This window comes from Diceros bicornis, chromosome 7, assembly GCF_020826845.1.
Source record: "Diceros bicornis minor isolate mBicDic1 chromosome 7, mDicBic1.mat.cur, whole genome shotgun sequence".
NCBI classification, from domain to species: domain Eukaryota; kingdom Metazoa; phylum Chordata; class Mammalia; order Perissodactyla; family Rhinocerotidae; genus Diceros; species Diceros bicornis.
In genome coordinates, this window is record NC_080746.1 from 57,409,935 (window position 1) to 57,431,275 (window position 21,341).

The following is a 21,341-nucleotide window of genomic DNA, read 5'->3' on the forward strand; positions in this document are numbered from 1 at the left end:
AGCAAAAAGCCCACAGAATGGGATAAAATATTTGCAAATCATCTGTCTGATAAGGGACTTGTATCTAGAATGTATCAAGAACTCTTACAACTCAATAATAAAAAGACAGGGCTGGCTCCGTGGCTTAGCGGTTAAGTGCGTGCGCTTCGCTGCTGGTGGCCCGGGTTCGGATCCCGGGTGCGCACCAACACACCGCTTCTCCGGCCATACTGAGGCCGCGTCCCACATACAGCAACTAGAAGGATGTGCAGCTATGACATACAACTATCTACTGGGGCTTTGGGAGAAAAAACAAATAAATAAAATTGTAAAATTCATTAAAATAATAATAATAATAAAAAGACAATGCAATTAGGAAATGTGCAAAGAATCTGAATAGACAGTTCTCCAAAGAAGATATACAAATGGCTAGTAAGCACATGAAAAAATGTTCAGCATAATTAATCATCAGGGAAATGCAAATCAAAACCATGATGACATACCACTTTACACCCCTAGGATGGCTATAATCAAAAAGTCAGGTAATAACAAGTGTTGACAAGGATGTGGAGAAATTGAAACTCTCTTATACTGCTCGTGGGAATGTAAAAATGGTGCACCCACTTTGGAAACCAGTCTGGCCATTCCTCAAATGGTTTCCTGTCTCTGGGACTTTGCTTATACTGTTCTTTTTATTTGGGAATGCCAATCCTTTTATCTTTGCCTGTCAGAATGCTGCCCATCCCACAAGGTCCAACTCAAATTCTAGCCTCCCAAGCATATATACCTAGAAACAGAATTGATAGGTTGTATATCTTTGTTTGGTATTGCAAAATTGCCCTTCAATGTGCTTTTACTAATTCTCATTGTTTCATATCCTTCCTAACACTTGATATTGTCAAACTTTAAAATTTTTGTCAGCCTGATATCACAGTCTGCTTGATGTGAAATGATAATTTATTCCATTTATTTGCATTTTGCTGATTACTGGTATGGTTGAACATCTTTTCCTTTTTTCCTTCTTCTATCATTTGGGTGATTTCTTCCGTGAATTGCATGATTAGATTCTAGTGCCTTATTTTCATTTTCTTATTGGTTAATATGAGTTTTTTATTCTGGATACTAGCCCTTTGTTATGTGTTACAGATATCTTTTCTCACTCTGTGCTTATTTTTTAACTTTATGACATCTTGTCATATAGATTTAAATTTTGATGAGTTAAATTTATCATCCTTTTGTGGTTTTTCCTTTTGGTCTCATCTAAGAAATACTTTCTGATCCCAAGGTCAGACTGGTATTTTCCTTGTTTTTTTTTTCCTAGTAAAGTTTTTTTGTTTTGTTTTTAAGTCTTTGGTCTTTCTGGAATTGGAGAAGTGTGAAATGGGGATCTAATTTTTTTTCTTCACATGGAAAACCAAATATTCCACTATATTTTATTGAATCTAAATGAGATTCTTCCCTTTACCAGATCTGTTTAAACAGAGTAATGGAATAATGAATGAATTGAGCTGGGAGGGAAAGGGATTCATGGACCAAATCATCAATTTGCAAAATTGCATCCTGCTCTTTTATCTCTTTTTAGAAGATAAATGTAGGGAGGGCAGGAATCATTCACCAAACAATCTGTAAAGTGCTGAGTGCCTCCCATATGCCTTATAGATGCAGGAAAAAAAGAAGAAAGGGCCAGCCCCATGGTGTAGTGGTTGAATTCAGCACGTTCCACATTGGGGCGCAGGTTTGCAGGTTCAGATTCCCAGGCACGGACCTACACCACTCATCAGCTATGCTGTGGTGGTGACCCACATATAAAGTAGAGAAAGATTGGCACACATGTTAGCTGAGGGCTAATCTTCCTCAGCAAAAACAAAAAAGAAACAACAAAAAAGCAGCAGCAGCAGCACACTCCTGGAGTGGACATTGAGACAGAATAGGCCATCTGCTTTCCATTAAAATTTCTCCCATACCGGCAGATAGGAAACTTAGGAGATATTTTTAGATTTGTAAAAGAATTTTTTCCCCTGAGGAACAGCACATACTTGGCCTTATGTGCTTACCTAGGAGCAGTTTTATTCTTAGCTTTAATGTAGCCTATTTTTGATCTTTTTTTGTTGGTGATATTGTTTTTAGACTAAAGACATATCAAGTTAAGCTTTCTCTGGTTTTAGCAGCCCTCCTCTTCTGGGGCTCAGCTAAGGTGAATGACCCACAGGTTGCTGGCCTTTTACCTGGATGGGTAAGTTCTTCCTGAAGATGCAACACTACTTGGAGCACAACTGATAACTGGATATTTCCCCCCTTTCTTGTTACCCCAGGGGGAGTTGCCTTGCCTTAACTGAGAACAGTGCTTCCCTTACATCCTTGCAGTTCCATGGGGCTCACTAGTGGGAAGCTAGGTGGGTGGGCCTCGAGTCCAGTATCCAGGCTACCTCAGATTCAGGTCTGGTGGGCAGGTCCAGAGCCAGCACTGCAGAAGGCCTGCCAGCCTAGGCTGACCTACATTCTCGCCAGTACAGCACTCTCAGCAGCCAGGCCTCCCAGCTAGTAAGAGGAATTCAGATTCAGACTTTTTTCTGGAGCCTGAAAGGGTTCAGATTCAAGGGTCTATTTAATTTATTTTCTTTCCTTCTGCCTATTAAAAGAAGAAGAAAAAAGCATACAAACCTTATAGTTAGAATGTTTCCCATCTTGGTTTGCAAGCTTTCACGTCACAGCAATAAAAATGGGATTTTGGTATCAGGCTGAAGTCTTGTAGGCTCTGTCTCCTAAGTGTCTTTGTAGTTCCCTTTCTCTTCTTTATCCCATTGTTACTGTTTTAGCTTTGCCTTTGGGCTACTGCAGTAACTTCCTATCTGGTCCCTCCTTCTCTGATCTCACTCACTCTGAACCCTTGTTCACAACTGCTGCTGGAGTACGTAAAACAAATCTGAAACTCCCCAGTTTAAAATCCTCCAATGGATTCCTATTATTGATTGATAAATTCCTCCCTTAGCCTGACATTTAAATCCCTTCGCAATCTGTCACCCGTCTACCTTTTTATCTTCATTTTCTGCTACTTTTCCCTACACACCATAAACTCCAACCATACTGAACTATTTGCCATTTCTCTAATGTGGTGTACACTTTTATGCCTTCATGCATGAAACGAGTATATATTTCTTTGTCCCCACCCCACACACGTCTGTCAAACTCTTCTCACTCATTGTTCAAGGCCAACTAAAATGTTTCTTCTTCTGAGAAGCCATTCCCAACTCTCCCAGCCCTGTTCTTCACTCCTTTCTCAGCATTCTGATAATACCCTGACATTCTCTGATTATATATCATATATACTGCCTATAGATTAACATAAATAACCTATATTATTTCCTCATTAGACTGTAAGCTCCCATGTAAAGAACCTAGGACTTGCTCAGCACAGAGTAAGCATTTGCTAGATGCTGACTGTGCTGATGGATAATGATGAAGAAATCTATGTTAACCACTTTAGGCTTTCACTGACTACCTATCACCAGAGTCTTATTAAATCAATTAAGGTTTTTTTTTTTTTTAATCGGGGAAAAAAACATCAGCAGAAGAGTGAACAAGGCAGGAGGAAAATTGAATTGTTTTAAGGAAAAGGAATTTGTAAATTGAAGTCTGGCCAAAGGTGGGCAAGCAGGTTGGGGAAGGGTTAAAGGAATTGAATCTGTTGGATTTGGACAAGAGAATATTCAGGAAGAATAACTGATATCTTCGTATCTCTGGAGGGTTGTCCTGGAGCTGGGGGAACAGACATGTTTTGTGAGGGTAGAACCAGGACCAGTGGCTGGGAAGGGTTCAGGGTTAGATTCCTTACAAGGCAGATTTTTAGCTCAGAGTGAAGAATTTCTTTCCCAACAGGAGCTATGACTGCGTGAAGAGGTTCTGAGCACACCATCAATAGAAGGGTGTTCTGGCAGAGGCCATGTGGCCAGCTGTGTGGGCCGCTATAAAGAGTATTCCTGTGCTGAGTGGTAAATTGGACTCAGTCACCTCTAATACCTCTTCGAACTCTGTAATTCATCGCCTGTGTGATGCCTTTCAATAACATGAGCATGACCTATATTAGGACACCTGACTGGGAACAGAATAGCTTTTTTTTTATTTGTAACTGAACCATCTTTGACCAAATTGACTCTCCAGAGCAATTTCCTGTTTTCCCAGGTTTTGAAGCTGAAATAAAACAATCTTGGCAAATAAAACAGCTGCCAAATCCAGAGGATTATGCTGAGTCTCATGTTTTGAAGAGAGGTAGGGAGGTTGGTAGGAAGGCACTTTGTCTTACTCAGCAGGCCTGGGCTCTATCTCCACTCTCTATTTACTAACTGTGTAGGATAAGTCTAAGCTTCAATAGTCTCATCTCTAAAATGGGACTAATAATGTATTTCATAGAGTTAGGGTGAAGATTAAATCAGATCAAGAAGTGCCTGGCACAGTGCTCAGAACGTACTATAGATTCAAAATTATATCCTTCTTCTTGCTCTATTCTTTTTTACTTTGAGAGAATTAAAGATTTTTTTTGCTTGTTTGGTTTTTGGTCACCCTGGCCTTGGGTTGCGGGAGGGGGACAGTTTTCTTCTTTTTAATCATGAGCTTTAGACCGAAAATGTCTTTGTTGCATAAATGTCCCCCTGCTTACAAAGGAGTAATCCTCTTTGTCTTCCTGAGCCAAGGAGTTAGTCTTCCACTAGCCTTTTGATACTCTGCTTTTTTTACTTCCTAAAGATCAAGTCGTTTCAGAAATAGTCCTCTGATTTCTCTTGAAAGTAATTTCTAATTTCCATATTAATCAAAAAATAGCTTTATATTTCTTCAGTCCTAATCCTAGTAACAAGACAAAGGGATTAGGTTGTATTTGACATCTATAAAGCAATTAAAATGTACACATCAAGGGCTGGCCCCGTGGCTTGGCGGTTAAGTGCGCACGCTCCGCTGCTGGCGGCCTGGGTTCAGATCCCGGGCGCGCACCGATGCACTGCTTCTCCAGCCATGCTGAGGCCGTGTCTCACATACAGCAACTAGAAGGATGTGCAGCTGTGACATACAACTATCTACTGGGGCTTTGGGGAAGAAAAAAAAGGAGGAGGATTGGCAATAGATGTTAGCTCAGAGCCAGTCTTCCTCAGCAAAAAAGTGGAGGATTAGCACGGATGTTAGCTCAGGGCTGATCTTCCTCACACACACACAAAACAATGTACACATCAAAATCCCAAGAAACCTGATTACTACCATAGTCTTTGGGATACAAAGGAGAAAAGCTCACTTGTGTCCCTTTATTCTCTTTACTCGTGACCTTCAAAGACTGTAAATACAGAAGGGGCAGACTTGTTTCCAAGGACCAAGTCATAGTTATTTGGCACATGTGGAAAAGGCATTGCTTTCAGGATTCCCTTTCCAGTTCCACCACTGACTTGGTGAATAATCTTAGCCAAAAAGTCACTTCGCCTCTCTGATCCTCTGTTTCCTTATCTACAAAGTGGGAGGAAATAACGTTAGTGTTGTTTTAAGGCTCAAATGAAATAGCAGGTGTGAAAATATCTTTTGTATGAGCAATGGGTGAAATATACGTGGTGTATTATTTGAACTCAATGTCTTTACCGTTGATGAGCTTCAACAGATCCAGGCAGCCTTGAGGGACCAGGACCAGGACGGGACCTGGAACGTACTCTGCTGGCTTGGGTGGGGCAGAGCCTGTCTTGAGAGTCTTTGGAGTGTGCTGGGAGGAGACTTCCAGCAGGGAATAGCCACAAACTAGCAAGTGCTGCTGTGACCTAAAGCTTACATTCTAGCCGTGGGAGATAGTCTCCCATAAACAAGTAAATATATAGTATGTCAGGTTAATAACTGCTGTGAAGAAAACAAGGCAGGATAAGGAATAGAGAGAGTAATGAAAGTTGAGAGTACTAGTTTACAAAGAATATAAAGGTGACCTTTGAACCGAGTTCCAGGAAGAAGGAACAGAAGAGGTATAGGCTCTGAGATGGGAAAGTGCTTGACACATTTGACAGAAGAGCAAAGAGGCCATTGTGGCTGGAGTAGATTACCTTGGGGGCAGATAGTAGGAGAGGTTAGAGAGGTAGCTGAAACCTAGGTGGGTCGTTAAAAGGATTTCACTGTGATTGTCATGGAAAGCTACTGTAGGGCTTAAAGAGTGTCCTTATCTGATTTAGTGTTTAAACAGGATCCATCTGGCTGCTGTGGGAAATAGACTGCACTGAATCAAAGGTAGAATCAGGGAGACCAGTTATGAAGCTATTGTAATAATCTAGGTGAGAAATACTGATTTGGACTAGGCTAGAAAGTGTGTAGGCAATGAGATATGGTCAGATTCTGAATGTATTCTGAAGGTGGAACTGAAAGGATTTGCTGATGGATTAGATGTGGATAGGAGAGAAAGAATAGAATCAAGGATGGTTCTAAGGTTTTTTGCCTGAGGAAGTGGAAGAATGAGCTGTCATTTTTACTGGTGTGGAGAAAACTGTGGAGGAACAGGTTTGGAAGAGATGTAAAGTAAAAGATTTGGAGGATAGAAAGTAAAAATTTATTTTTGAATATCGTAAGTTTGAAATAATAGTAGCTAACTTTTTGAAGTTTTAACTATTTGCCTGGCTCCTAGTGCTTTGATGTCTTAATTAATTTAATACTTATAGCAACCTACTAGGTAAGTAATATTATTAGTCCCATTTTACAGATGGGAAAACTAAAGTACTGAGAGATTAAATAAGTGGCCCAAGATCACACAAATTATTAGTGGTGTTTCTGGGATTCAAACCTAAGCTTAGATCTAGTTCCAGAGACCACGCTCTTAATCACTCTACCATATAGCCTTGATGTCTAGCAGACATCCAAGTGGAGATGTTGAGTAGGTAGTTGGATACGATATGAGCCAGGAGTTCAGGAAAGAAGTCTGGTCTAGCAATATGAAACTCAGGCATAGTTAATGGACAGATGGAACTACAAAGGTAAGTTAAGGCCAGCCCCTTTAAAGGGAGACATGGTCACAAGAAGACAAGATGATGAGATCAAGCCCCCAAAAGACAACCTGCTCTCTCGGTGTGGTTAACGTATCAGTCCTGCTTCTTAGAGCCAAGGAGGGTGCAAGCCAAGCCACTTATTGATGCTCCCAAAATGCTGCCCTCCATGTTTCTGCCTGGAATGTCCTTCCTTCCTCCCCTTTTTTTGTCCACATCCAGGGACACCTAGTGCTGAGTATAATCCCTGGCAGACAATGGGTACTAAATAAATGTTGGTTGATGAAGGCCCCTTCTTTGCCCACTCTCCATCCTTATATATAGCACTTTTCAGGCTGCATTCTAACTGTCCACTTATCATCTTTCTTCCTCATTAGTTGGTGACCCTCTCAAGGCCGAGGACCCTGTTGGATTTGTTTCTTTTGTTTTTAAACCTCTCATGACTCCAGAATACAACTCACCTGGTAATCTCTTCATTGAGTACCTGTTCTCTGCCTTATCTGTGCTAGGCATTAGAAATGCCAACATCATCATCAACAGAAGCAGCAAGATGAATAATATCAGTTGGGGATAAGGAAACAAAATAAAACAAAACCAGGAAAGTTGTGGGGAAGAAGCCCAACTTACCTGTGATGGCCTTTTTGGACAGGGAAAGTTGATGGTGGGGAAAGGATATTCTCTACTGGCCACACAAACTATTCATCACTACCCTGTGTTTGAGAAGCTCAGATGCTTGCTGTCTAGACTGAGGGGAGAGAAGGGGTGGTGTATTGACAAGGCAGGGAGTGGGAAGGAGGAACTGACCAAGAGCTATTGTGTAGAGGCAAATGAGACATAGCTGTGCCTTCAAGGAGCTTACAGTTTGGGGAGAGGGGGGCAGGATGGGAAATGAAAACAGACCATTGAAGTACAGTATGATAAGTTCTGTAATTGGGGGTGCATTTGTCTTCAAATTTGTTCTGTTCTAAAGGGTAGAAGCTACAGATAAAGTGCAGTGAACTATGAGAAGTCACTTTCAGGCAGTCAGTCTCACAGTGGTGTGGAGGTCTCGGGAAAGGAAGGAGTTCATGGTCACTAGAGATGTAAAGGCTGCAGTGAATGATCCCGTGAGCGTGTTGTAGAGGAGGCTCTAGCCCCAAATGTCAGAGTAGACCAAATGGCCTTTAAGGTACTTTCTAACCTCAGCGATCTGTGACCCTGAGACCTTTCCTTTTTCTCAGCCTGAGGATGTCATCTATAAAATGAAGAGTTAGACCAAATAAAGCTCCTTCTAATGCTGCCATTCTGATACCTGCCAAATTCAAGTGAATGAAAAATAATTCTAGTTGGAAACATTGAAGGAAGATCCTATAATTGCCCCTAAAGTAACAGGCATCTGAAATGACATAACAAGGGTGTGATTACCTCTGGCTGCACAGTCTGTCACGTGAAGCTGAATACAGATTTCAGCCATGAGACTGGATCACTTTGCTTCCCGGATTAAACCTCTGACTCTTTTCTTGAGAAGTGGCAGACCTCCATATTGCTAATTAGGTGACAAGTTGGCTACCTCAGTTCTGTAATCAGAAAATGATTGGGGGGTAAAGTGAGGTGCATTTTCTTTGGAGTTGGAAAGGATTGGGGAAAGACAGATTAACAAAGATACATTATTAAAGCTCAATATTTACAAATCCCAAAGAAGCTTTTAGGGATTTAGGGATTTAATCTTTGACTTTTAAAATCAAAATTTTGTCAGTCAAAATACCAGTGAGCATTAAAAAACTGCAGGGAGCAGTGAGACAGGCACTTACATACTGCTAGTGCAAGTACCAATTGATAATCTTTTTAGAAAGCAATGTGGCAAAGTATATGAAAACTCTTAGCATGTCACTTCTGATCACCTCTGCTGCTATTGCCCTGATCTGAGCTCCATCATCTATTGCCAGGAGTTTGCAGTAGCCTCTAACTGGTCTTTATGCTTCTCTGTCCTTCCCCCATTAGGATCTGTTTTCTTTTCTTCCCCCTCCCCCCAAAGCCCCAGTAGATAGTTGTATGTCATAGTTGCACATCTTTCTAGTTGCTGTATGTGGGACGTGGCCTCAGCATGGCCTCAGAAGCGGTGCGTTGGTGCGCGCCCAGGATCCGAACCTGGGCCGCCAGCAGTGGAGTGCGCGCACTTAACCGCTAAGCCACAGGGCCGGCCCCAGAATATATTTTTAAAAACTACAATTCAACAACAAAGGCAACCCAATTTTTTAAATGGGCAATTTCTCTGAAGAGATATACAAATGGCCAATAAGCACATGAAAAGATACTCAGCATTATTAATCATTAGGGAAATGCAAATTAAAACCACAGTGAGATACCACTTCACACGTAGTAGGATGGCTATAATCAAAAAAACAGAAATAAATGTTGGTGAGGATGTGGAAAATTTGGAACCCTCATGCATTGCTAGTGAGAATGTAAAATGGTATAGCCACTGTGAAACACAGTTTGGTGGTTCCTCCAAAAGCTAAATATATAATTACCATATGACTCAGCAATTCCACTCCTAAGTATAAACCCAAAAGAATTGAAAAGAGGGACTCAAACAGATACTTGTACGCCAGTGTTCATAGCAGCATTATTCACAATATGCAACAGGTGGAAACAACCCAAGTGTCCATCAACAGATGAATGGGTAAACAAAACGTGGGGTGTGTGTGTGTGTGTGTGTGTGTGTGTGTACATATATAATCAAAAAAACAGAAAATAACAAGTGTTGGTGAATATAATTAATGCCACGGAATTGTACACATAAAATGGTTAAGATCACAAATTTTATGTTGTATATATTTGTCACAAAAAATTTCCAAAAACAAAAAACCCTATAATTATATGCAGTGGTGGGCTGGATCTGGCTTGTGTGCACTCTCTAGAGCCAGTTGTGAGCATCTTTTTCTAACTACTCATTCAGTGATGCTGGTAGCTTGATTGGCCGTGATGGGAGGATTTACACCATGGAACTTGGCAAATGCTACAAATAAGTCTCCACCTCAATCCCCTCGAGCCACTTGTTAAATATTTACCACACACCACTGAATATATGTGTATACACATACATTCTGGAAGGATAGATGTCAAACTGTTATTACCTCTGGGGAGGAGAGTAGTGTTGTGGCAGGAATGTGAAAGTAAACTTAGACTTTTTACCATATACACTTCTATAGTGTTTCAATTTTTTTACAGTGAGCATATAGACATGTATTTCTTGTACTGCTTTTAAAAAAAAGACAGAAAAATCTGCATATGTTGGGATTGTGGTATTGGTGACTTTTCTTGAGAGGCTAAAAGTTGGTCACATAAATACTATCTGGAATAGCCTATGAGGAGGCTGAAAGCCAGCCTGGAACTTGGAATCTGTTTCCTCAGAAATCTGCTTTTTTCCTTGCTAACTTAATGGGGCTTTTTTGTTTCTTCATAGGTTACCCCACAGCCTACCCAGCAGCGGCGCCTGCCTACAATCCCAGCCTGTACCCCACCAATAGCCCCAGTTATGCTCCAGGTAAGGAGAAAGTGGAAGTAGCAGTGGTGAGTGGGGTGGGATGTGGGGCTCTATTTGGAAATACAGACCCACCTGCTGGCCTTTCTCTGTCCTTAATTGCTCCGGGCCCAGCCTTTCCAAGCCTGATTCTCCTGGGAGTCCCCTGTGGGAACTGGGGCCGTTCAGCCTCAGAGCTGGGGTGGGAATAGAATCTCCTCCATTCTCCTTGGGACTTAACAGTTGGCCCATCTCTCCTCTGCTGGAATATCTGAGATATGCATCCGCCTCACAGAACCTTTTCTGCTCTCCCAAACAATGTCCAAATCCATTCTTTGCTCAGTTTCCCTTGAGGCTGCCATTGAGACACACACACACAAAACTTCCTGGCATACAGCAGACTTCCTGGATGTGGATTTGGAAGAGAGTGAGAGACTTGCCACCAGAGGATAAAGAGCTGGTTTTCAAGCTGAGACAAGGAACTTGTTTTTCAAAAATAATAAAGGCCCAACACTCCTTGGATAGAGATTGAAATAGATTTGAAAATGTTGAAAAAGTTTGTTCTAGTTTGGGCTAGGAGCAGTGCAGAGATTTTACCACTGATCTTAACCCCTATGCTCAGTCGGTGCTTTAACACTCAAGAGGCAGGAGAAAGAGTATGGACTCTGCAGTTAGAAAGTCCTGGGTTTGAATCCTGATTGCTCAGTTCACTAGTTGTAGGGCCTTGGACAAGTTACCTCACCTCTCTGAGAAATGTAGATGATTTTATGTAAGTTCCTCTTCATTTATCCAACAAGTGTTTATTTGTTGAATGTCCTCTACACTAGAATAGAAAAAAAGAAGGGATGCCGTCTTTGCCTGAAGTAGCTTACAATCCATTTGGGAGCTGGCATATAAACAAATTCATGGCTGTACAGTGTGATGAGTATTGTAAAAGGAATACCTGTAAGAGGATAGGAAGCAGAGGAGGGAAGAACAGTCTGCCTGAGGTTGAAGGTGTAGAGGAGGCTTCACAGAGGGCCTATCAACAGAGTCTTGAGGGAGAAGTAGGAGGTGTTCTTTTAAGCATACAAAGGAAGAGTTGGGCATTGTAGGCAGAGTAGAGCCTGGGCAAAGGCATGGAGATGTGAGGACATGACACTGTGAAGAACCTAGAAGTGAGAATGGTTGAAACATAGACTATTGGGGGGCTGTAGATGAATCTGAACTATAGATGTGCAAGGGCCAGGTTTGGAAAGGCCTTGAATATCATGATAATATCCTCATTTTCTTGTTTAGTAATTATTATTCTAGAGTTAGAAACCTTGAAAAGACCTTAGAGATGCTCCAGTTCAATTCCTTCTCTTGACAAGGGAGATCCAGAGAGAAGCAGTGTTTTGTCCTAGTTACCCAGTGAATCAGCAATAGCATAAGGACTAGAACACTTGACAGATCTCCTGGCTCTTGGTTTACTGCTTTTCTGTGCCAGTCCAGTACTGATCCTACTGTCATTCCCTTTCTTCAGGGATGTCTAAATGAGAGAAGAGCATGGGCTGCGTCAGAAGACCTAGATTTGAGTTCTGTCGCTTCCTAGATTAGCAACCTTAAAGTCACCTGACTTCTCTGAACCTCAATTGCCCCTCTCTAATAGCAATCATATCATAATTGTAGTAGACACACACATATCATGAGCCCCCTCTGTTTTTGGCAAACAAGAACTATTTTATGCAAATAAGTGATGTTAACCCCTAAAGTGCTTACATAGGTGAGTCATTCTACAGATGTTTATTTTGTCCCTGCTATGCCTGAGGCACTCTGGAAGACACTGTAGGTGATTCACACTTGAGGATGCTGCAGTCATTGCCCTCAGAAAGCTTGCGAGAGGAGCAGTGACACACAGGCTAAAAAATCTGTAATGGTATCTCAGCATTGATATTTTATTCTATATTCACTTATAATCAATAAAATACATATTTCCCAAGCAATCTATAATAGGAGGCAGAAACAATAGAAGCTACAGAAATTCTCTCTGATAAAAGACTTAATCAAATTTGATAAGTTCTATCTTAAAATCTTTGGTGATTTTGATTATCAGGTATCTCATGATATAGGAATGATTTAAATCTAAATGCTATAAGATCTGTGAATTGGCTTGGTAAACTATCCAGTCTAAAACAAAATGAGGTGACTATTGCAGAAGGTCAGGTAACATCAGGAGTGAAGAAGATGCCTTGTCTTTATAGTCAGGAGGCCATCAGTGACCTCTGCTGAAGCATTCAGTGGGGAGGTGAGGCTGGGAGTGAAGTAGATTTAGCAGATAGCGGATACTTTTACAAAAGCCTTGGCTATAAGGGAGAGGAGAACAAGAGGGCATTGACTAGAAGGGAAGGTGGGGTTAGAGGAGGGTTTTTTTCAGATATGAGCATGATTAAATAAGTACTGATGGGAAGGAGCAAGTGGAAAGGACCAGAGATGCAGGAGAAGGAGTGCCAGATGGAGCCAGGCCTCCAAGGAGGCTGCGCTGGGGTGGGAAATACAAAGGTTGGTTCTCTTCTTAGTTTAGGGGAGCAGGTGGAGTGAGGTGCCTCACACAGGAGGGCAGCTCTTCCTCTCAGACTAAAGGAAAGGTGACAGTTGGATGTGCTTAGAATAAAGTGCCCAGTGGAAAGTGGAGAGTTCTTGTCTAATGATCTTGATTTGCTGAAACAGAGGTGAGCAGGGATAGACGAGGGTTCTTAAGGAGAGAGGTCATGGTGTGAAAGCCTCACTAGAAGGAGTGGGAGAGGAAACTACCAACAGGTTACACAGGTGTGTGACAGAGGAGGCCCAACTGAGGGTGGAGGCCGTGAATTTGTCAAGGCCCTAATCCCCAGTACTGGGCTATTTTCTCATAATGTTCAGAACGTCTGCTGACAGATTGTGGAATTGTTTTGGGATGAGTTTGGCAAGAAAGTGGAAGGACAGGGAATAAATAGCTAATATTTGTTGAATGGTTCCTATGTGCCAGGGACCGTTTTAAGCTCTTTATGGATATTAACTTGTTTTATATCACAACAAACCGTTGAGGTCAGTACTATTGTTATTCCCATTTCCAAGTGGAAAAACTAAAATTTAGAGAAGTTAGGAAACTAGCCCATGGATCCAAACCCAGGCATCCTGCTGCCACACCTGCACGCGCTCTTTACCATTACATTATAGTTGCAGTTGGCCAGAGAGAAATTGAGGTGTTAGACAAAGCAACCAGACTAGAGAGGCAAGGGGGAGCAGAAAGGAGGAGTCTGAGACTAGGAAAAAAAAAAAATGGAGAGATTGGAAAGCTCCTGGCATGCATAAAGTACTGATTAAGTTTTAATTTTAAAACAAAATATCAGCACTCATCTAACTTGATTTTTCTCAATTTTATGTTTTGAAAAGTCAACATATTTTTAAGCTATGACTAAACCAACCTAGACCATTTTCTCAGAAACTCACTCAATCCACTGGAGAGGGTAGTGTTAGCGCATTGTGTCAGAAAGCCCCAAACTGGGAGTTGGAATACGGGTTATAGCTCTAACTCTGCTACTGATTTTGAGGTGCCCTAGGGCAGATCCCTTTCCCTTTGGAGTTACACACCTACATCACTGGTCTGTTTCATGTGTTGGGAGGCTGGCCTCTGCATTTACCAGGTCTCCTGCCTGCAGTGGGGGAGCCTGGCTCAAGGCCAGAGAGGACAGTGTAGGTTACTCAGCTTCCTGCCAGAGCCAGCCATTTGTGATGCTGAGAGATGCCTGCGGGGTAGAAGCCTGCAAAGGAGTCAGGCTCTCAGGTTTACATTTCTCTCCTCTTCTCCGAGGAGACCAAGAAGTTGCTTCAGGGGGAGCTATTTTTAGCAGCTCTGAGTACCCTAAGATGTCACCTGTCCAGGATGCAGAGAAACACTTCACTCTTTCATTGGTTCTGAAAGCAATGTAGGTATCTGGAACTTTTTTCCAAGCTTTTAATGACTTCAAGGATCTTATTTAAGAACTGTTTGGCCCCGCAAGAGGCAGGAGCCAACTGAGACTTGTTTTCAGAATCTGGAGACCAAAGGATGTGTTATATTAATGGTAATCTGACTTGAAAATGAAGGAAAGGATAAATAGGATAACTAATATAGATAAAAATGAAATACCTCCTTGCAAGAAATCTGTTTATATGGGGCCGGCCCGGTGGCGCAGTGGTTAAGTGTGCATGCTCCACTGTGGCGGCGCAGGGTTCGCAGGTTCGGATCCCAGGCATGGACCGATGCACCGCTTGTCAAGCCATGCTGTGGTGGCGTCCCATATAAAGTAGAGGAAGATGGACACGGATGTTAGCCCAGGGCCAGTCTTCCTCAGCAAAAAGAGGAGGATTGGCGACAGATGTTAGCTCAGGGCTAATCTTCCTCACAAAAAAAAGAAAAAGAAAGAAATCTGTTTACAAACATTTTCATCTATTGTCTCACTTGATTTAATAGCAGCCTTGTAAAGTACAAATATATTATTCCCATTTTGCATATGACGAACCTGCAGAAGAGCAGGGGAAAGGAATTTGTGTTTTCTGAGCATCTTCCATGTTCTAGACACTGCAAGGCATGTCACAAATGTGAATTTTTACCTTGGTCTTGTGGGTTAGAGCTTCTTGCCTCCAGTTTTGCTCAGAGAGGTTAAATAACTTGTCCAAAGTTGCATAGCTAGAAAGCAGTGAAGCTGGGATTCAAACCCAATCTGTCTGACCCCACAGTCTGTGCTCCTTCTACAGCACCACGCTCTCCCAGCTTTCAGGGAATGAAGTTCCTCTGCATTGGTCCTAGCCCTCTGGGCTTTACAGAGAGCTGTTCAGAGGCCAAAGATGATGATTTTGTCCCTGAATCTTCACATCCTCCAGCACATAAAGTCTCTGTCTTGGGGCCGGCCCGGTGGCATAGCGGTTAAGTTCATGCATTCCACTTCGGTGGCCCAGGGTGTGCCGGTTTGGAACCTGGGTGTGGACCTACTCACCACTCATCAAGCCATGCTGAGGTGGTGTCCCACATAGAAGAGCTACAACTCTACAACTAGGATACACAACTATGTACTGGGGCTTTGGGGAGAAAAAAGAAAAAGAGGAAGATTGGCAACAGATGTTAGCACAGGGCCAATCTTCCTCAAAAAAAAAATCTAGAAGGAATTAACAGAAAAAAAGTCTCTGTCTTGTGTGACATCCCTCTGCAGTACTTGGGAGAATTGAAACTTATTCTTATCATGGACATGCTTGGGTCAGCTGGGGCAGGAACTTGGGTCAACTGTCTAGATGATGCCATGGCATCAAAGGAGGTGCCCCTCCTCAATGACTAGGCTTTCCTGGATGGCAAGTCTGTCACCCCCCTCTAGGGTAGAGGCACTTCACACCCTCTGCATTCACTGATTCTTGTGTAGCCTGGGGAAAACTGCTATCTTGAGACAGTCTGTTTTTGTAACTGCAATGTGTACTGCTTTACACAAGTTCTTAGTGGTAATTTCAACTAACATTTCTATCCAACAGAGTTTCAGTTCCTGCATTCAGCTTATGGTAGGAGAGCTATTTTCCTCATCTGTATTATGGCCTCTGAATGTGTTATCTCGTAACAACGGTAGATTCCCTCTCCTTTCCTCCCCAAATCCCATCCCCTAGGCTTGGGCTCCCCCAGGTGGCTCAGCAGCAGTTCCTAAAGCATGCAGGAACATGTCTGATGGTGCAAAATCATGGGTTGGAGACACACATGAACCATCCCCTAGGGAAGCAGTGAAGGATCATGGCACTAAAAGGTGTCTCTCCCCTTCCTCACATCCGGGGTCCCATCTGACCTAGGTCAGAAGCCTTCACCGTAACCTGGCTGCTGAATTCAAACAAATAAGTGAACAAAAATTCATGGGCCTGTATGTGGCTCCTCTGTTGGCTTTGTGGCAGCCCCTAGGGAGGAGTGCCTGGATTATGCCTATAAGAACCTCAAAAACCAGTCTGCCCCAGGATCAGATTTTCCATCTCCATCGGCAGTCTGACATGTTTGAAGACCTGGTTGACTTTAGATATGATCTGTTCCCTTAGCCCAGATCTTGAGCTCTGGCTTGTTTTCAGGGCATTTTCCTGGATGGTGAGAGGTGAGGGCCAAGTGTGCTAATGAACAAGGGCCCAGAGCTGGATTCTCTGGGCAGTGTGGACTCCAGGCCCAAGGCACCACAGGAACTTCTGGGCACCTGTGAGGGTCCCAGCAGTGTAACTTGACTAGGTCTTTTTTGTCACAGACAGGAAGGGACCATGGGAGGGACTTGCCACTTTCAGCACCCTCACCTGGGCTGCTCAGGACAGTGTTTTCATAATCTCTGCACACTTTCTCAACTTTTAACTTTGAATTATTTGGATGTTGAATATTGAATTTGCATGTGGCGCATCTTTCAGGAGATGAGCTATGAAAATTTCTCCTTGCTGCTGCTGTGGGCTGCGTGATCTTGGGCAATTTACTAATGTATCCAGGTCGTAGATAAAGTGGTTTATTCCAGATGATCTCTGAGGTCCCTTTAAATGCTAACAGCCGTTACATTTAATTACAATTTTATTATTTCAGTTTTGCTAGTCACAGACCTGTTTCTCTTGCTATTTGTGGGGAGTCATTTTTTGTTTGCCTCAGGATATATGAATTTGGACAGAAGACCCCATAAAAAGTGGGAGAACCTGTCATGCTTCCCCACCCCTCCAGTTATAGCATCTGAAATAGAAATACTAAAGAGTACATATGGAGCACTTCTTTTCACAAAGTGTTCTGTGCCAGGCCCTCAGCTGACCCTTTGAAGCTACAAAGACCAGAAAGACAGGGTCCCTGTTCTCAAAGAGTTCACAGTTTAGTAGGGGAGACAGACAAGTCGGTGAGTACAGGCACTTCTAAGAATCACAGGGACTGGAATAGTGAACCATATGGGATACATGATGGGGCTGTGGTCAGGCGGTGGGGAAAAGAAAAGACTTTGTAGTAGAGGCAAGTCTTCAGTTCATGATTGATGGATTAATAATGTTTACTTGTTGGCATTTGGGGAAAGACATGCCAGGAAGAGTGAACAGTGTGAGCAAAAATACAGAGATGTGGTGCTCCTTGGCATATTCTGGGAATGATAAACAGTTTGAGTGGTGGTCATGTAGGGTTGGAGAGTGAGAACAATGAGAGAGTCTAGAGAGATCATAGGACTAGGTCATGAGGGGCCTTGAATGCCACAGAGGGAGTTCAGGCTTAAGCCTACAGGCTGTGGAGAACCTTAGAATGTTCTTAAGAAAGAAGGTTGTGTGATTAGGTTTAGGTCTTAGAAATATCACTCTGATTGCTGCTTGGGGATTGGAGTTGGCAGGTTTAAAAACAAACGGAACAGTGAGGAAGCAGTTGCAATAGTTCAGGTGAGAGATGATGAGAGCTTAAATTAGAGCCGTCCACAACTGTGGGGATGGAAGAGTGGACAGATACCAGAATTAGAAACTGTGGGACAGGGCCGGCCCCGTGGTTTAGCGGTTAAGTGCTCGGGCTCCGCTGCTGGCGGCCTGGGTTCGGATCCCAGGTGCGCACCGACGCACCGCTTCTCCGGCCATGCTGAGGCCGAGTCCCACATACAGCAACTGGAAGAATGTGCAGCTATGACATACAACTATCTACTGGGGCTTTGGGAGAAATAAATAAATAAATAAATTTAAAAAAAAAAAAAAGAAAAGAAACTGTGGGACTGGATGACACTTTATTCTTGATCCTGACGTCAATACTGTGAAGTGATCAGGGAATGATTATTATTGCGATTTCATGAGACAACAAAACTGAAGCTTAGAAAGGTTAAGTGACTTGCCCAAGGTCCCACAGCTAATAAGTGGCACAGCCCAGGCTAGAACTCAGATTTCCTGACTTACTACATTGTTCAGGATGATGGTCCCTTGCTGCCTCTCCTCCTTGTGTGCTTAACAGATTGTTCAAGTGTCAGAGGGCGTGAGGGCCCCGTATCCAGGGAAGTGAACAACCCAGCACCTGGATGTGGGCAGCATGCTGTGACTGGGCCATGGCCCTTCACTGCCAAGGGTTCTCTCTCTCTCTCCTTTTTAAATTGAAGAATAACACATATACAGTAGTACATAAATTGCACTAGTCTCACATGTACATCTCAGTAATATTTGACGTATGTATACACTTGTATTTAACTACCACCCAGTTCAAAATATAGAACGTTTCTAGGAGTTGATACCTTTCATGGCAGGCATGCCTGTCAGAGCAGCCTCCTCTAAAAGCTTCAGTTAGATTATCTTTATCCCACAACTGAGCTCTGAATCGCTACCACCAACAGTATGGGTCACTTTAGAATTATTCATGGAGGAGGAAGATCACATATGGAACAACAACCTAATGAGGAAGTCAAGTTGACAACTAATATTTGTTGTTTTTTGGTCTTGGTCTTCATATTTATTCAGTTATTTAAATTACTAAGTATTAAAATATACAGAGAAATATAGAAAATACTAATTTTTGTTTTCTTTATAATGAAACCAGAAGAAAATACCCACTTCTTCAGGAAGCTGTATAGTTTAGTTCACTTGATCTAGGGAAAGACATAATCAAAGGCACAGTCGCACTTGCTTCTTTCCTGGTTACTCTGGAATGTTATTTTACTGTGTACAATGCTGTCTTGTTCACTCTCTGGTTGGCGTGTGGCTGTGTTGCATCCCCAGCTAGACCATAAGTACCTTGTGTGCGGTGACCATGACCCACGTGTGTTCCTGTCCACCGTGGCGCTCCCCTCAGTGCTGAGTGCAGTGTAGGCCTCAGTCACTCCGTGCTTAATTTTTATCTACTTACTTAAATTGTCACACAGTCCTTCAGGCTAATGTCAGACTTTTGGCTTATAATGAAAATTATGGTAAAGTATGCACCACTTGGGGAAACAACTGGACCGGAACAGGACCTCCAAAGTCTCTGCAGCCAAATTCAGGCCTCCTGCTCCCTGGTGGAGTCCCTATGGGGTCTTAAGGGCATGGGCTTGCTCTATCCGACTTCTCAGAGCTACGTGTTTCACTTTTTAGGGAGTTGTTTTGGGTGGCCAGGGCATTCTAGCCACATGGAGTGGCAGGTTCTAAATTTGGAGACATCTTGATAAGATTTTTCAATACTAATTGGATTTTGTTAATCCCCACCCCTACCTCCCCTAGAAAAAGAAACTTGAGATAATTGTTTAAAACTGATTGCCCTCCACCTGCATTATTTGCAGAGCCATGTCTTAATATCCAGCAAAGGCCCTGGACTCTGCATGGAATTCTGCTGGGTCTCCATTTCTTCTGCCAGAATTCTCCTTTTAGTGTCACTTTCCTGCCCATGATTTCCTTCTCATTTCTCAGCATCCGCTGTATATATTGCGGGCCGTTAATGCAAGCACAGGGTTATCCCAGAACAGCTACACATCTAGCCTTGGTTCACTGAAAAACAGCAGAGTCCTCTTCTCTGGCCCCTGTACTTCCGTGACTGAAGGAACTAGAGGCATTACCTGTTGCCCTCGCAGGCAGAGGGGGTTATGGGATCTCTCTGGAGGTGGACTATCCTTGTCTTGGTGGAATTAGAGTGTATAGGCATACTTTCTTCTCATACCACCCTACTTACCTTAAGCCCTTATTAAATTGTTTCAAGTATATCTGACTATTGCCAATGCAGCCCCACCTCCTCCTACTAATATACTTTAAAACACCCCATATCTATGACTCCCCAGACCTTATTTGACTGAAAAAAATACTGTTAAAATCATTCTTTTTACCATAAATAGAAATTTGGGTCAAGAATGTTTCTCCTCTAGTGTTTGAAAGTATATCAAGGGAAATATCTAAAAAGTTAGGCATTTTCCCTCTTTGAAACTCTATTTCCTCTCTCCTTCCCCACAGGATACCATGAAGGTAAGTTTTTTGAGTCACTCCCCACTTCTAGAACATATGAAGCATCATCCTTTAAATTTCTCAAGCTGAGCTTTGAGTCAGCCTGGGAAGTCTCTGCAGATTTCTTTCAAACTGGACATCATCTCATTTCACACCTACCCCAAGTTAGATATTTACTTTCTTAATGGCCTAATTCATGAGGAGATATCTCAGGTGGGGCACCAGTAGCACCTCGGCAGGAGGTATAAAGGGTGTGCAAGAGGTATGTCTATCTGGCCCCAGCTGGGTATACCGGAGAAGGAGTTAGCAGGGAGTGCCCCACTGTGCTTTCTAAGGTGCCAAAGCTCAGTCCCTTTAGAAGAGAGGGCAGTCCAGCAAGGTTCATGTCATGTGGTAATTATTTTTGGGTCTCTCTTTGAAAGTAACTTATTAAATACACCTCCAGATGAGATTTCAGGCACAAAAAAAGAGTACTCAGTTGATCTGGCCCAATAAACAGTCAAAGGCTCCAAGTTGGTACACACTGATGAGAAAGTGGCTGAGGAATATCCCAGAGCTGTAGGCCAGAATGTCAGACAGTTGGAGGCAGTATTCATAGGCATCTTTATGATTTCATTAGTGGGTAGAAAATCCTGACTCTCCTAATTAGTATAAGCTCAGATTTCCTCAGTTTCAAATCATTTGGAAGCTCACTTTAGCACTCCTCCCAACCACTCACCCATCTCAGAAAGGCTGAATCATCCTGTGTGTCTGAACAGGGACCCTTGGGTTATATGTTTCTGTCCAGCACAAGACCTTTGCTTTGTGTCTGTGATTGGTGGTGCCCACTTCTTATTTCTGCCTAATGCCATTCTTGTGTCTTCCCTTAAGCAACTCTGCTGATGAAACAGGCCTGGCCACAGAACTCGTCTTCCTGTGGCACTGAAGGCACCTTCCACCTCCCAGTGGACACCGGGACCGAGAACCGAACTTACCAAGCATCCTCTGCGGCTTTCAGTAAA

The 21,341-nt window shown here is 42.8% G+C and overlaps 1 protein-coding gene across 6 annotated transcripts in view; it reads left to right on the plus strand.

Moving 5' to 3' along the window:
* FAM168A (family with sequence similarity 168 member A) overlaps positions 1–21,341 on the plus strand; it is a 180,274-nt gene that overhangs the window by 144,261 nt on the left and 14,672 nt on the right. For 3 of the 6 annotated variants that reach the window (XM_058545629.1, XM_058545633.1, XM_058545630.1), the window contains 3 exons: positions 10,411–10,491; positions 15,967–15,993; positions 21,211–21,336. In XM_058545629.1, coding sequence (XP_058401612.1) covers positions 10,411–10,491; positions 15,967–15,993; positions 21,211–21,336 — 234 coding nt within the window. The remainder of the gene's footprint in view (positions 1–10,410; positions 10,492–15,966; positions 15,994–21,210; positions 21,337–21,341) is intronic. The other 3 variants (XM_058545628.1, XM_058545631.1, XM_058545632.1) reach the window with 2 other exon arrangements.